The sequence below is a fragment of the Equus caballus genome, chromosome 23 (genome assembly GCF_041296265.1).
Source record: "Equus caballus isolate H_3958 breed thoroughbred chromosome 23, TB-T2T, whole genome shotgun sequence".
Lineage (NCBI taxonomy): Eukaryota > Metazoa > Chordata > Mammalia > Perissodactyla > Equidae > Equus > Equus caballus.
Window position 1 is genome coordinate 53431686 of NC_091706.1, and position 17588 is coordinate 53449273.

General features: G+C 40.1%; 2 protein-coding genes and 1 pseudogene across 2 annotated transcripts; all 3 read left to right on the forward strand.

The window, feature by feature from the left end:
- The first annotated feature begins 4133 nt into the window (after positions 1–4133).
- LOC100052971 (interferon omega-2-like) lies at positions 4134–6366 on the forward strand. Its single transcript, XM_001497454.4, has one exon. The coding sequence runs from the start codon at positions 5594–5596 to the stop codon at positions 6311–6313; it is 720 nt and encodes a 239-aa protein (XP_001497504.2). The 5' UTR covers positions 4134–5593; the 3' UTR covers positions 6314–6366.
- Positions 6367–7417: 1051 nt separating this feature from the next.
- LOC102150072 (interferon alpha-1/13-like) lies at positions 7418–9772 on the forward strand (annotated as a pseudogene).
- A 5899-nt stretch (positions 9773–15671) lies between these two features.
- Positions 15672–16258, forward strand: LOC100629951 (interferon alpha-1). The gene has a single exon (XM_003363961.4). The coding sequence runs from the start codon at positions 15686–15688 to the stop codon at positions 16238–16240; it is 555 nt and encodes a 184-aa protein (XP_003364009.1). The 5' UTR covers positions 15672–15685; the 3' UTR covers positions 16241–16258.
- Positions 16259–17588: the final 1330 nt, after the last annotated feature.

Sequence of the window (17588 nt, forward strand, 5' to 3'; positions counted from 1 at the left end):
ACCATGCAGCACCAGGTCAAAGCAACTGAGGGTTTCCAGCGTGGAGAGCAACAGTGTGAACGTGGCCACGCCTCCAGCCTCCCTGTCAGCTGATTCCCGCTCTCAAGTGGTCAAGGCCCCGTGAAGTGCAGACCAGCACAGAAACACTAAATACAGGGACACTTTTGCCTACACCCAAAGAATCCAGAAGCTCATCTATGCCTCTGTTTAGGCGGTTCCACGTTCTGACTCCACTAGGCACAGGACTCTCATTTGCTCAAAAAACTCCAGTGCACATGGAGCTGAAAAGTCAGCAGTAGCTTGAGAACTTGGAAGGAGAACAGAGATGTGTAAAGCGTCGACTGGAACAGAGGTAGGTTCTCCGGAGGTGGAACAATACAATGGGTAGCACTGATTCAAAAGTTTCTTCAGATCTTTCTCATCAGAAGATGAGAAGATTGAAGTGGTTGCTTAGAGCACAGAGTTCTCCCACAGAGATGTGGCTAATAGCCGTGTCCCCAGCATGGGTGACACTGATAGCACAGCAGCCTTCAGAATATTGGAAGGGGCAAGGGTTACTCCACTGCCAGCTGCAGACTTCTGTTCCCTCCCTAGAACCCAGCAGGTCATCACAGCGGAGGGAAAATTACTCCTGGGGCCAGTGCAATTAAAGAAATCTCTTAAATTCAGGTCAGGAGGCAGCCTTCTTTAAAACCAAACAATATTTGAACGAAAGGGTCACAGGCAGGGATTTGAGGATATTCAGCAGCAACTAGGGCAGAGCCTCCATAGCAGAACAGTTATTAATGTGAATATTGGAAGACCAAAATTTCTCATGGCAGCAAAGACCTTTGTGGAAATTCATTTATTTAACTAACTGAAAAGAGGACGTTGATGAATTATTTCTCCTTTTCTTTGCAGATGGTGCATACTGCACAGAGTAAGTACATTTAAAGTTAGAGCTTGGAACCCTTCCTGAGGATTAGGGTTCAAAAAGCAAAGAACATGAAACGTATATAAATAAATTAGAACCATTAGCCATTAACGTGAACACCTAAAAGGCTATTATACTGCAGCCTGGGACAATTACTCATGAAGCTGGTGGATGCTAGAGTCTGTAAAAACCAAACAGGGAAATAGACAAACAACAAAAAATATCTAATTTCTTGTTGCATAAAAGGAAACTCCGTGAAGTACGTTGAGATGGTCATCAAGCACTTGGCTTTCTGTGGATTCCACGTGAAGTAAGCTAACCTTATCCTGTGCAAGGGCACCAATTCTAGACAACCATCCAGGTCCTTGGACAGTGAGGCAACATCCCTTGCACGAGAGCCCTAGCCACACTCATACTGTGAGTGTGGAGTCTGGGACCAGAAGGAAAAAGCTCCACGTGTTTCTGTTCGCATGGGTCATACACGTTGGGCGTGTGGAGATATAGGCCCTCCCTCAGCTCAGAGTTTTATCTCAGACTTTGGTAAATGTTTGCAAAAACAAAATGACATCTTGCTAAAGCTTACCCCTAAGAAAAATAAATGACACAGAGGCAAATGTGGGAAAATCATCTATTTTAATGTATTATTTAATAGTAGTAAAACAACTCATCCATGGCTCTTTATTATGCACAAAAATTAATCAGGTCAGGGCTAGGGAGAAAATCAATGTTAATGTTTTTAGTTTCTTTTAAAAACCACTACCCTTTACCAGCTTTTAACTCTTTTAGAATCAATAATAGGTATACTGTCGTAATTTACATAGAGAAGTTCAGCACTTAATTAAATGTAAAAATTATTTTCATTTTCCAATAGATGTGTTTCTCAAAGTGTTGTCTGGGGACTCCTGGGACACTTTCTGTGAGTCCACAAGGTCAAACTGTTCTTATTTATATTTATTAAAGTACTAAGATGTTATTTGTCTTTTTCCCTCTCAATCTCTCATGTGTCTGGTGAACTTCTCCAGCTGTCAAGTGATGTATGATGATTTCGTCTAAGAGTTCATAGAATGTGTGCCTATATAATCTCATGTATTAAAAGTTTCTCAGTTTACATTTATTATATGAGAAATAGTGATAGATATTATTCACCTTACAAAAACTTGTCAGGTTCTCAACAATTGTTCAGAGTGTAAAGAGGTCCCGAACCAAAAAGTTTAAGAAATGCTGTCCTTTACAAAGTCCGTTGCCCTTTCCTCACACTCCATTATGTTGCATGTGTTGTTGCTTTTTGAATACATCAGAGGTGTTATTTGCATTAAAGTAGAATTTCTAGTCTGTTTTTTCTTGATGAATCTTTCCTTGGTCTTTTAAATTCCATGATTCCCATCTGGCCCTCTCCTATTTGCAGGGACCTTACTTGGGGACCTCATCGCTGACTGATTGAATTTTGTAGACCTAAAGTTATTTAACCAACCTTTATTTCCAATACAAACAATACTTTCATTATTTCATCAATAAATGGTGATTTTAATGGTATGTTTATTTCAGCCTGAAGTTTTATTTTATGATTTTTTAAATAGGATGAGGCTAGAAAAATACACACACCTATACTAAGCAGTGTGGCTGAGTCTGGAGCTCAAGAAAGACTCTCCTTGCTAAGTAGCCCCTTAAAAGCATTCACTGCTTCTGTCTGGGAAGGCATTGTATTCCTCCATCTTGGTCACACATAAACCTCCTCAACACTCACATTGCAACCAGTGGTTGCAAAGACAGAGAGGAGAAGAGATTCTTCACTGAGCTTTCTCAGTAGACAACAGGAAGTGCAGTCTGGGCTGGAGGTGAGAAACAGAGTTGTCCTTGGCAATGAGAAGAGCACGCTGGCCTGAAGAGGTCTCCCACGGAATCAGTGAGGTGCTGAAGAAGGAAAGTCAGAGCCCATATGGCTGGAAACTGTCAGGGGTTTTTTGTTTATTCTTAAACTCACAAGAAAACTCAAGAGTTAAAAAGAAATAGTCTTCCAAGAGGCTATGGTTAATGGGTTAATAAAGCTATTTTACTATATTTCATTGAAGAAGTCACTCAACTTCTTCAACTGGAAGAAAAATCTACTCCCTTCTATTTAATAGGCATTTTGTCTATTTTTCCTTAGAACTTAAAGTCAGTTCAGTGGACTCATACCACACTCTGTCTTGCTCTACAAAACAAGAAACAACCTTTTGGCATCTGAAGTGGAACTCAGGATCCTTTGTCATCTCGCTCTCCTCGCTCTATGATTTCATGCCGTGATCTCTCGTTGATTCATAAATCCTGTCAACGTTTCTATCCTTCACTTCCTTTCATGGCTCTTCCAGACAAGCCATTATATCAACTCTCCCTAAGGTTTGCCCTTGGATCTTTGGTACGTTTGGAAGAGTTCATCCCTCCAGAGTTGTATTTCTCTCCAGTTGTATAAGTGAGTGGAATCCAAATAGGGTTATTGCGAGGAGTTAGTTAATGTTTTAAAGAACTAAGAAGAGTGGCTAGCCCATAATAAGGATGCAATAAAATTCAGTTAGGATTTTTTAATATCATGATTACTATTATCCAGATTAAGATCAGAATCTTTTGAAATCATCTATTTATTTCAATTCAAGATTTCTCGAGGCAATCTTTTCATTGCCTGAGAGAATTTGTCAACTAGGTAGAGAGCTCAGGCAAGGGCTTGTACCCACTATTCTGCCAGAGAGGGCAGTGTCCTAGCTACTCGGAGCCTGGTTGCCAGTATCTGTGAGCTGGTTGGTGTGACTCCTCCCTTCTCTCCTCAGAGCTGATCACATGTGGATTAAATGAAAGAAACATCAGATGGCTGGTCTTGCAAAGCTAAAGGCAGGCCATTGACCCAGGAGTTGGTCTGAGCTTCTGGAAGAAGCAGCCATTGTCCTGGTTTGTGTTATTCATCATTGGCCTTCATTCTTCCCCTCTGCCACACTCTGGTCCCCAATTTCGTTACACTGAATTTTGTTAACTTAGAATATGTCATTTTGTCAGCAGAAAATCACATCCCTTTTTTCACTTTCACCACATTCAGAGTTATGTTTGTTTTATTTTGCCCTCAAAACAACTGTCAAATTTTACTTTCTAGGAAAGTCGAAATGAGGAACAAAAAGTCTGAAGTCCTGAAAATGATACACATTGCAGCCTCTTTGCCTTTCTTTTACTTCCTTTATTGTTCTCACCTCATCATGAATTAGAATGCAATGCAGGAGCAGCATGACAGATCTTGCCCACTGAGCCACTAAAGGAAAAGAAATTACAAAATTTTTAAATGAAAAATCATGAATAAGTAAAGCAAGAGACTATTTCTCTCTGACATAGCAGCCTGCCCTCACTGCCCTGCATTCTCAGAGGGAGATGGAGACAGAGACAGAGGAATGAAGAAGCCCAATGGAATCCACTCACTGATAAACAACCAAAGGTCATTAGTTTCTGTAACATAAGCTTCTAATGAGACACATCATCATCACTGAATCCCCTGTGCCCAGCTCAGAAAGCTCAAGCACAACAAGTGTTCAATAGTTTAAGTAAAAGAGTTGAATAGTAAAATCTGTTCTTGGCAACATAAAAATTATGTGCCTACTAAAGGTGAAATGATTGCAGTTGGGTAATTCCTCCACCTCCTTAGACAAAAGAAATGTTTGCTCTCAGCACCTGAGGGCTGTTGACATTTTTGATACCTGGGGACTAAGTCAGGAGAGCAGGAGGTCACCACTGAGGACTGAGGTCCTTCATGCAAACACTCTAGGAGCCAGGGTGACGGTCCTGAAGGATAAATTATTTTGCCAACACAGAAATAAGCCCCTCCACAGAAAAGAAATCCTCAGGATTGAAGTCCTCAGGATGTGGTGAGCCTGCCCTCAGTTCTTGAGTCCAGGGGAGTTCAGGATGAGGCCTCTGTCACTGTGGAGGAGCTATGATGTGTACTAGACGTGATATGTACCTTGTGAGTGGGGTGGTGCTGGGAAAATAAATTATCTTGGATTTGAATCTCCATACCCATCTGCTCCTGAAAAGAACCAGGATTCCTACTGGGGGTGTTGGCACAGCCTGAGGGGCACTATAGGCCTCCAGGAATAAAATGGTAGAAAGAAAGGAGAATGTCTCTGCTAGTCATAACCTTGTGGGCCCAATGAAGTATAACCACATGGACCTGCATGAATGAGTTCTAGAAGGAAGAGAAACATCAGAGAAGCTCATTCACTCATAATCATCGGCCTCTGCTGTGAATCAAACATTAAATGAAACCCAGTGCTTGGTTCTAAGGAACTTAATTGCCAATGGTGGTCTGGTAAATCCCTTAACTAATACAGAGACCTTTAGGGCTGAGGGAGCCTGCCCTCCTATGTAAAGTGAGGAGGACAAAATGGAGCCTAACATCAAGGCTAAAAATGTGCCCTAGACAGAGAAGAACAATATTTGAAAAAAGAGTGTGTGTGTGGAGTATTTACATACTCACATCACTTCTGACTTTAGGACAAAGACCTTTCTCATTTGATTGATGAGTATCCATTCAGATTGGCACATCTGAAGTTTACTGGGAAAATTAAACTTCTATTGCAAAACTAATAGTTTGGATTGATGACGTCTTCTTAGACCATATAGAGAATACATAAATGAAAACAAAAAAGGAAGTAAAACTGGAGAGAAATGTTTAGAAGACGAAAATTATTGTGTTCCCTATTTAATGGCCATGCTTGGAAAGAATGTCATCAGAGAACCTCGGGTCCAAGGTTCAGAGACATCCAGCTCAGCCAGGCCAGCAGCACCCTCGTTTTCCCCATGGCCCTCCTGCCCTCTCTCTTGACGGCCCTGGTGGTGATCAGTTATGGCCCTGGTGGAGCTCTGGGCTGTGACCTGCCTCACAGCCACATCCTGGTTAGCAGGAAGAACTTCGTGCTTCTGGGCCAAATGAGGAGAATCTCCTCCACAGTCTGTCTGAAGGACAGAAAAGACTTCAGGTTCCCCCAGGACATGGCGGATGGCAGGCAGTTCCCAGAGGCCCAGGCCGCGTCTGTCCTCCACGAGATGCTCCAGCAGATCTTCAGCCTCTTCCACACAGAGCGCTCGTCTGCTGCCTGGAACACGACCCTCCTGGACGAACTCTGCACGGGACTCCTTCGGCAGCTGGAAGACCTGGACACCTGTTTGGAGCAGGAGATGGGAGAGGAAGAATCCGCCCTGGGAACTGTGCGCCCTACACTGGCCCTGAAGAGGTACTTCCGGGGGATCCATCTCTACCTGAAAGAGAAGAAATACAGTGACTGTGCCTGGGAGATTGTCCGAATGGAAATCATGAGATCCTTCTCTTCATCAGCAAACCTGCAAGAAAGGTTAGGAATGAAGGATGGAGACCTGGAGTCACCTTGAAATGATTCTCCTTGACTGATGTGCCACATCACCCTTGCACATATCTTTGGTCATTTTGAAAGCCTCTTATTTCTGCTTTAGTCACAGAATGTTTTAAATTTAATTCAGCAAATAGTCTGTCAGTAATGTTAAGCAAGAATATGTTAAAATTATTCAGGTCCTAGGGCATCAGTGCCTAAGAGATGACTGCCCTGATGTTTTTATTTATTATTTGTTTATTTATTTATGTTTATATCTTACCATATTTATATTTATACTTTCATAAAAGATATTTGCCTTTATATTGTATTACAATTTAGAAAATATGTTGACCTTTCCATTTTATTAAATTTGCATTTCGTTTTATTTATTAAATTCATATCAAAGAAAACTTCTTAAGTCTTTTTGTCCTTTATACCTAAATCCAAACCCTGGTTTTCTAAACCAAATAAAAGAATGGATCTTAATATTTATCTACTCATTCATTCATTCAGTTCATGTTGTATGTATGAATTGAGTATCAAAGTGGTTGTGAATTTTTGTGGAATTGCCTTCATGAAACAGAAGTGAATAAATCTAAATCTAAAGTTGAAACCTTCAGTCTTACAGGGAAAGAGACATAAAAAACACTATAAACATTTTTAAAATTTCTATTATATTAAAAAATACAAAAAGAAGTAAAGGAAAATAATGTTCTCACATCAGAAGGTTTAGATACAAATAATTTTGGGCGGAGAGAAGATATCCTTTCTAGGGTGCCTGGGTGACACATAATTGCAGAACTCTTGTCAGCTGTTGGGTACATGGGTCTAGAATGAACAACAAATGCCCTGGGTGCAGGTATTAACTGGGGATTCCTTACTGTGTATCTGGGCAGGAGGGCATGGGATGGATGTGTCACCTATAATAGAGTGGACGATGAGGAGAGGACCTAAACTTAGTCCTGCAGACCCTCAACAGTTAAAGGTTGGGCAGAGGAGAGTCTGCAATGAGCACCAAGGCTGAGTGGCCAGTGGAGTTAGAAGGACATGTGGGGACAGATGGGGGGAGACTACTGAAGGGAAGAGAGTGTTTAAAGGACAGAGTGGTGCTTTCAGCGCAGGTGTCCAGTGCACCTGAAAGCAGATGCCGCTGGTGACCTTAGCAGGATCTGGGTTAGCGGAAATAATGGGACAGAAATCAGATGGGAGTAGGTTGAAAAAGAAACACAAGAATGAGAATTAGGGGCACTGTGCATAGAAAATTATTCTGGGAAGCTTGTTTGTGAAGTGGAGGGTATCCTCCTGGAGAAAATGCTTACCTGACTTGGTCAGCAGCTGGAGACAGGGAGATCTGTTAGTCTGGAGAAAAAAGTAAAATAAATTCCTGAGGCAAGTACTTCCTCTTGGCTGTGAAGAGGCACTTCAAGGAACCAGTCTGTATTTTAAACAGAAGGAATAAGTGACTGTACATAGGAGGTTGTCAGAGTGGAAATCAAAAGCCAGTTGTCTTCACCATTAATCTTGTTTGAAAAAAAGATAGCAAAAATCTAATTGACCTTGGATTTGGCAACAGCTTTTAGGATACACCAAAACACGATCCATGAAAGAAAAAGTGATGAGTTGGACTGCACTAAAGTAAAAAACTTCTGCTCTGCGAATGACACTGTCAAGAGAATGAGAAGACAAGCCACAGACTAGGAGACAATATTTGCCAAAGAGAGATCTCATAAGGGACTGTATCCAAAATACGCAGGAAACTCTTAAAACTCAACAATAAGAAAACAAAAATCTCACTTAAAAATGGGCAAAAAATCCAGATAGACACTTCACCAAAGATGACATACAGACTGCAAATAAGCATATGAAATGTTGACTCAACATCACACATCATTAGGGAAACGCAAATTAAAAGAACAATGAGATTCCACTATACATCTATTAGAATGGCTAAAATCCAGAACAGACAACACCAAATGCTGGTGAGGATGTCGAGCAACAGGAACTCTCATTCATTGTTGGTGGGAATGCAAAATGGTCCAGCCACTTTGGAAGACAGTTTGGCAGTTTCTGACAAAACAAAACATACTCTTACCATACCATCTAGTAATTGTGCTCCTTGTGATTTACCCAAATGAGTGGAAAACTTACGTCTACACAAAACCCTGCACAGGATGTTTGTAGCAGCTTTATTCATAATTGCCAAAACCTGGAAACAACCAAGATGTCCTCCAATAGGTGAATGGATAAATAAACTGTAGTACACCCAGACAATGACATATTATTCAGCGCTAAAAAGAAATGAGCTATTAAGCCATGAAAAAGACATGAAGGAAACTTGAATGAATATTACTAGTTGAAAGACGTCAATCTGAAAAGGCTACATACTGTATGATTTCAACTGTATGACATTCTAGAAAAGGACATCACTATGAAGTCAGGAAAAAGATCAGCGGTTGCCAAGGTTTGGGGAGGGGGATGAACAGGTGAAGCACAGGGGACTTTCCGGGCAAGAACACTATTCTGCAGGATATTATAGCGGTGCACGCATTTGTCAAAATCCATAGATGTACAACACAAAGAGTGAACCCTAATGTAAACTATGGCTTTAGTTGATTTTTTGTTTTTAAAGCAAGTAAGGAAAGAGCTCTGTAAAGGGATTCAGTGTCAAAACGGCCTTGCTGAAGTTTGTGTGTGAAAGGAAAGCACAAAACTCAGGGGCAAATGCAGAAAACGCCAGGTCCTGTGCTCTCTCCCTGAGAAACACATTGCTGGCGAGGCCGGGGCCAAGCTCCCTCCTCAGCAGTCAGGGCCGGGGAAAGGGAGGTTTCTTACCTACTAGTAAAGTTGCACAAGTTGGTCCTCGAGGACCCGAGGGCATCTCCCTGGAGCAGCCCGAACCACTGAAACAAAAGCTCCCGAGTCTGCGCATCTGAACCCGGGGCGTCAGGAAATGCTCCCTGCGCGCCCTCTGGCGGCCGTCTAGTGAGTCACCGGAATTCTCAAAGGCCCGGATCCCTTTGGTAGCGGCAGGAGTGATGCTCTGCTCCATCCTTGCCTGCTCTCTGGGCTGGAACTTGCCTTGGATCCATAGACTGGAAAACATGAAAATCTCCATTCTGTCGAGACAGCTGAAAAGTATCCCCTCTCAGTCATGCCTGAATAACAGAACCCATTTCAAATTTCCTTGGAATAGAGGGAATAATTCCCAAATGCAGGGGATACAAGGCACCTGTTTCCACCAGGTGATGCTCCAGCTGATCATCAACCTCTTCAACACTGAGGACAGCCATACTCCTTGAGCAACACCCTCTTGGATCTCTAGCCTTGATCACAGCCTGGAACAGCTGGAAGAAGAAAATCTGGCTTGTTCCCTGTTTGGGAACTGTTGCCCCGAATTACTTCCAAAAGCATCAATCACTATCTGAAGGAAAAGGAATTCAGCCCCTGTGCCTGGGAGGTTGTCAGAGCAGAAATGGAAGTGTGCCTCTCCCTCATGTAACAATCCCCAAAGAAAAGGCAGCAAATAAAGGAGAAAGTTGTACTTCGGACTCTCCCTAAACACGTTATTGTGTGCTAAGCCCTAAAAGCAATTTCGAATCATATTTCTGCACCAGCTGAGAAATATTTGAAACCAAAATCATCAGAATATTTAAAAAATATGTTGTACATCAGATGTTTATAAAATATGTTTAGAGAGAAGAATATGATCTACTTTCTTAAACAATTTTATGACGTTTTAAAAAATCTTTTTAAGTTCTTGGGAGTATTTGCTGTTTTCAAAGTGTGAAGTTCATTTTGTTATGGAAAGATTCTTCAAGAGAGTATGTTGTTAAAGACATTTGTGCTTTAAGTTAATGGTAGCTCCTGTAACAGATAAACAGAACTGTCAATAATTCAATCACAATAGAAATTTATTTTTCCTTCATATAAGCACAATGCATGCATTCCTGATCAGATCAAACTTCTTGTTGGCTTTTCTCCAAACAGTGATTCAGAGACATGGCTACCTTCTCTTCTGCAGCTTTGCCATATTCAACATGTGACTCCAAGTCTGTCTGTGGTACTTGAGTCTACTCCACTCAGCTGTAAAGAGAAAAAGTAAGGTGGATCACATGGCATGTTTTCAAGGGCCAGGACCATACAGGGCAATATCACTTCTACTCGAATTAGTTGGCCTGAATTTATTCTCATGGGATGCCTAAGAATAGAGAAGCTGGGAAACAGACTCCCACTGGGTGACTAATGGAAGAGGAGACAGGTTCAGTGAATAAGGCCACTCTTCATTTTTTCACCATTTGTACTGATGGTTTTTTTTAAAGATCGGCACCTGAGCTAGCATCTCTTGCCAATCTGCCAGTCTTCTTTTCTCTCTCCTTCTTCTTCTTCTCCCCCAAACCCCCCAAGTACATAGTTGTATATTCTGGTTGTAAGTGCCTCTGATTGTGCTATGTGGAATGCCACCTCAGCATGACCTGATGAGCAGTGCCATGTCCGTGCCTAGGATCCGAACTGGCGAAACCCTGGGCCGCAGAAGCGGAGCGCACGAACTTAACCATTCAGTCATGGGGCTGGCTCCTGTACTGATGCTTTTTTTTTTTTAGGAGAAAAGAATAACCAATGTGTTTGCTGCGCACACTTTATTAAAAAAAAAAAAACTGATCCAAAGTCTGATTCGACAATTTAAACCCAGGGAGAAGACGGGGATGTCACTCGCTAGAGTTCACTGCATCATTGACCCTTTGAAAGAAGCATTCAGGTTGACTCCCAAATGCAGAGGCTAACAAGGAAAATAGCCACGCATGTGGAGACATCACAGGTTGTTTCCTTATTCCATGACGGAGAGACAAGAGATATATGATCAGGTAGGTCCTTGCAGGTACTTGCAGATCACTGAAATAAAAATGGAGAGTGAGTCTTCCATTCATGACCAGCCCTGGGATTCTCAGCCTGATATCCTAAATATTGAAAATGCAAACCTGAAGAAAATATCCCTGCAAACAAATGTGGTTTTTTTTCTTTTTAAAATACCTCAGACAATATTCCATTATAACTTCTCTTATAGAACCATGAACAATCTGTAAAGAATCTTAGGGTCTATCGTCCTCTCAAATCATAGCTATCTAATACATATTGGTGTTATTCTTTCTCCTGTTATCACCACAATTATTCTGCTCATGTTTATTGGTTGAGCTCCTGAAATAGAAGGGACTGGACCAAATGCCTAAGAAACGAGACTGGGTAAGATGATTTCTCTACTCACAGGCATCTATTGACTTGTGCGGAGGTATTTTAGGAGATAATAGGGCTGGTCATTAAAAGCTACATCTGTGGCAGCTAGGAGAGAGAATATAGCCATGTTAGTGTATAAAGAAGAGTGAAGACATTAGCAGGCTTTTCTTTGTTGGGAGGTTTTTGATGGTGTATTCAATTTCCTCACTTGTTATAAATCTGTTCAAATTTCTATTTCTTCATGATTCAGTCTTGGTAGATTGTATGTTTCAATTTGTTGGTGTATAATTGTTCATAGTAGTCTCTTATGCTCCTTCGTATTTCTTTTCTTTTTTTTTTTTCAGATTTTATTTTTTTCCTTTTTCTCCCCAAAGCCCCCCAGTACATAGTTGTATGTTCTTCATTGTGAGTCCTTCTAGTTGTGGCATGTGGGACGCTGCCTCAGCGTGGTTTGATGAACAGTGCCATGTCCTCGCCCAGGATTCGAACCAACAAAACACTGGGTCGCCTGCAGCGGAGCGGGCAAACTTAACCACTCGGCCATGGGGCCAGCCCCACTCCTTTGTATTTCTGCAGTAACAGTTGTAATGTCTCCTCTTTTATTTCTGATTTTTGTTATTTGAGTTTTCTCTCTTTCTTTAGTCACTATCACTAAGGTTTGTCAATTTTGTTGATCTTTTCAAAACACCAACTCTTAGTTTCATTGATTTTTTCTATTGTTTTTCTATTCTTTATTTCATTTATTTCTGCTCTGGTATTTACTATTTCCTTCCATCTGCTAACTATGAGTTTAGTTTGTTCTTCTTTTTCCAGTTCCTTAAGGTGTAAAGTTAGGTTGTTGATTTCAGACATTTCTTCTTCTTTTTAACGTAAGCTCTTACAGCTGTAAATTGCCTCCTTAGCACTACTTTCACTGCATGATGTAAGTTTTGGTATGTTGTGTTTTCATTTTCATTTGTCTGAAGTTATTTTCTAATTTCCCTTGTGTTCCTTCTTACATTTTAACCACATTTTGACGTACAATTTATTTTCTTCTTGTTCCCATGTATTGGGATGCAAAATCAAGAGACTTCTACTTTCTAGGAAAAGTGACATGAGAAAGAAAGATATCTGGTTTTGTAAACACTATATACAAACATTTTTTAGTCCATTTATCTTATTCACATCCCTCTATTGACATTGACCTGAAGATAAAATTAAAAGAAATCCCTGGGTAAAATGCCACATAAAATGGAATATGCAAAAATTGCTAGTATAATCTCAAGTGAACAAAGAAAAAATGTTCATTTTCCAGTGTTTGATAGACTAAGAATAATAGTTTGGGCAGAATTGCCTTGTATTCTCAGGGTGTCATGATTAGAATGACCCAAAATCCAATAAAAATGTGTTGACTGGATAAACTATTGAAGCTTATTAAATTTTGCAACATGCTATTTTTGGAAAGATGACCCATCTATTATGGAAATCCTGATGCTTATTTCAGAACTTAGAGCATTTAATGGTTCAATGATATAGAGTTTAATTGAATCACGAAAAATAATGAATAATAAAATTTACTCAGCTATTTTTTAAAAAATTGGTCCATTCTATAATTTCTATCCTGATACAGAAACTCATACGCTGACTTTCTACTAGTGTCATCTAAAGATTATCAAATGATTTGAAGCTTAGATTTCTGAGTGATGGAAAAATTACGTCAAATATTTACAGTTCACACATATTCTGGGGAATTTGTCCATCCTTGACAAGGGCAGGAAAGCAGGAGGATTGATAATTTGGGGGACATAGGCTATTGCCCCCCTGAAAAGTAATGTGGTAAATTGTTTGGTTGCTGGGAGCTGTGTGAATCAGGGAGAGCTTGAGGTTAGATACGTAGCTCTGTGTATGACACCAGGCTAGTTGTTTCCTAGCAAGGTAGAGGGCAAATTAAAGATGAAGTCATACTTGTGAGTTTAATATAGTGGTAGGCAAAGGCTGAAAATTGTGCTGCCCTTGCAGTTTGCATCCCCAGAGCGATATGCACCTGGAAGAAACTAGAATCCGAGAGGTTTTAGCAATAAACTCAGTAGGCATTATTGATACTCACTAAGAGTAGAGTGGAAATATTAGCCATGTCCATTATAATCCTAGCCAATTTGGCCATGATGAAGGAAGACAGCTTGGTCATTCATGAACACTTTCAAGTAGTAAGAGAAAATCTAAGAGATTGTTTTAGCAAAAATTTCTTATTGAGTGATTACACTGGGCCTGGTGCAGGAGATAACATAGTGAATAAGACACAGTCCAGTTACTAACAAGCTGATTTGCCTAAGATGATCTCATACCGACTTTCTTAGTCCACTTCAGGCTGCTATACCAAGACACCACAGACTGAGTGCTTAAAAAAAAAGAGAAATTTATTGCTCACACTTCTAGAGGCTAGAAGTCCAAGATCATGGCTCTAACATGGTCAGGTGAGGGCCCACTTCTGAGTCACAGACTTCTTGTTGTGTCCTCACAAGCTGGAAAGAACTAGGGATCTCTCTGGAGCATTTTTTATAAGGGCAATAATTCCATTCATGAGGGCTGGGCCTTCATGACCTAAGCACCTCCCAAAGCCCCCGCCTCCTAACCCATCACATCAGGTGGGAGGATTTCAAGATATGAATTGGGGGGGGGGGTGTCACAAACTATAGCACCCACCATTTAAAGAGTAGGAATCTAGAGGGCTGAGGCAACCCAACTTCCCATGAAAAGTAAAGAGAGTAAAGCCGAGTTCAGGATCAGAGCTGAAAGTTAATTCTTCACATGATATATAATCAAAATTCGTGCAGTTCTGAATTAAAGACAAAGATGTTTTCCTTTTGGTTGAAAAGAATAGACTTGAATTGGAACCTCTGAAAGTTATTTGGGAAATTGGAAATTTAATGTAGAAATACAAAGAAAAATTCAAATTGATGATGTTTTCTAAATCGTCTATTCTCTTTGGGGATGATGTTGCTACCAAGGACGTGAAAATTAGTTCTTGGGGGAGAAGGGTGTGTGAAAAGAATCTTAGCTATTACAGTGGTTTGTGGCACTCCAAAGCTCAACCCTCTCCAACAAAATCTTATTCCTTAGTATTCATTTTTCTTGTTGGATTTTCTTGTGTATCATATAAAAAGCATTGACATTGAGTTCATGGAAGATACACAAAATGTATACAAGATCAGTGCTATAAATCTATGGCTAATAGATGTCTCACTGGAGAACTCTCCCTTCATCATTTCCTTGATCTGAAAATCGTACTGTGGGAGGCTGCCTTCTCTTACTTAGGAGCTGCCATTGGTTTTCTGTGGATGTTACTTATGTTTGAGCCTCAGTGTTTCTGAGTGTGAGGTGGGCTTTGAGAATTAAATGTGAATAGTTTATATTTTATTATTTAATTCTCCTAAAGTTCCCCAACAATTAATAATTACTCAATGGCTGAAAAGAAAAAATATTGTCAGAGTATCTAGCAGCTAGTGAAGATAAAAATTGTTTCCTGATACAAAGCTGAAGTAAAATTTAAGTACATAAAAACACATGTTAAGAAAATAATTTGAATTTTCAATTAGTTTTAGTGGTTCTGAAACATTTTTAAGTATATCATAATATTGGTATTATGATTATGTATTGGCATAAAATTTTAATTTTAATTTGTAATTTGATACATTACTATTTAAATAAGTAAATATATCACATTAAATGTTCTAAAAATTTAGTTATAAAGTTAAATTTCAGTAGCTTTTAAATTTAACTAAGCTTAAAATTTTAGATCATTCTTAATCTTGCAGTGAAGAAAAAGAGTAAAGTTTACACTTTCTTTTTCTAAGTATAAAGTAGCGATAGGCAGGGTGCACATAAACAGATATACCGTATATCTGTGTTACTAAGTTTTCTTGAGGGCTTCAATTAGGAAAACATCTAAAAAGAGTCTGGCAGCAGGAGGCAATAACAACAACGACAAAATATGGTCAAGAAACACTGCCCTACAACCACATCAACATCTACTTCATATAGAAAGCACATAAAGAAACTAAAAACAGAAGTAGAAAGTAAGGGAAACATGCAGAAAATGGAAACTAGTTCCCTATTTAAGACACATGCACAAAGGAAGGTCTTCAGAGAACCCAGAGACCAAGGCTCACAGGGTCACCCACCAGCAGCATCTGCAAGATCCCCAATGGCTCTGCCTGTTTCCTTACTGATGGCCCTGGTGGTGCTCAGCTGCCACTCCATCTGCTCTCTGGGATGTGACCTGCCTCACACCCATAGCCTGGGCAACACAAGGGTCTTGATGCTCCTGGGGCAAATGAGGAGAATCTCCCCCTTCTCCTGCCTGAAGGACAGAAATGACTTTGGATTCCCCCAGGAGGTGTTTGACGGCAACCAGTTCCGGAAGCCTCAAGCCATCTCTGCGGTCCATGAGACGATCCAACAGATCTTCCACCTCTTCAGCACAGACGGCTCGTCTGCCGCCTGGGACGAGAGCCTCCTAGACAAACTCTACACTGGACTCTATCAGCAGCTGACTGAGCTGGAAGCCTGTCTGAGCCAGGAGGTGGGGGTGGAAGAGACGCCCCTGATGAACGAGGACTCCCTGCTGGCTGTGAGGAGATACTTCCAAAGAATCGCTCTCTATCTGCAAGAGAAGAAATACAGCCCTTGTGCCTGGGAGATCGTCAGAGCAGAAATCATGAGATCCTTCTCTTCATCCACAAACTTGCCGCAGAGTTAAGGAGGAAGAAATGACACCTGGTTCAACATGGAAATGCTTCTCATTGACTGATAATATCACACTTCCACTTGCTCTGCCATCTCAAGGACTCTCATGTCTGCTGTAATCATGACCTGAATTGAATCAATTTTTCAAATGTTTTCAGTAGTATTAATGAATGTTGGGTCTAACCCTGTGGACATTAGTCTGATACAGACGACCATGTTGATCTATTTATTTATTTATTTACATATTTATTTAATTATTTATGAGATTTAAATTATTTTTGTTGCTATAACATTATGTGCACCTTTACACTGTAGTTTAATATAACAAAATGTATGCTTCATATTTAGCCTATTTATTATTTTCTGTGTTCATTAAATCTTTACTGTAGAAAATATCTTCTATTTGTTTATTCTTTAAAAGAGAAACACCACACCTGAGTGTGCAAGCTGATTAAAGAATGGATGGCACTATTCATTTACCATCATTGTCATATTCAAGTTAGAAGTAAAAATAGACTTCCTCTAAGCCTGGTTGTATGTTGACCTCAGGATATGAGGTGAACACAACAAATACAGTTCCTGCTTTCTTGAATGTTTGTTTTTTCTGGGGAAGGTAACCTAAAAACACTAACCAATTGATTGGTAATTGAATATTAATTATTTTTAAATTAACACTAATTAATATTAGAAATTATTATCAGTTAGGTTTAATGCTAAATGGGAAAGGAAAAAAATGGAGTGCAAATGTCCGCTGGATATTCGAGTTTGCAATTTACAAGCAATTCCATGAACTGTAGGTGGAATTGAAGTAGGAATGGAAGTGGTCACATGGGAAGAGACGACAGAATGAGAAAAGGACTTAAAATTGATTCCTAGGACCTTCAACCTTAAAAGGGAAGGACAAGCCATAAAGGAAACAGGTGGAATGGCCATATGTTAACAGGACGAGAGAGAATGGTGAGATGACCATGTTTAAGGAATTAAACTGCTTAGAAGACTCAATGCATTCATGAAAAATGTGGATGGAAACTGCCCACCACGCTGGGAAAGGAGAGCGCATTGGCGACCTCAGGGAGAGCTAGTGTGGTGGAATTCACCACCAGAAAGCACACTGGAGTAGGAGGAAAGGTGAATAAGAGAAGTTAATGACAATATATAGAAAATGGTTTTGAGACCTTTGCCTTCTGAAGAGGAGGAGAGGAATAAGGCAGGACCTAGAATAGAGTGTGGATTATTTTTTCTCTGCATCGTTTTCCCTTTTTTGAAATACACTTGCTTCTGGATAGATTTCACGGCTTTGATGTATTGACAAATCATATTAATATGTTTAATGTTTTATTTACTTTAAATCATGAAATATT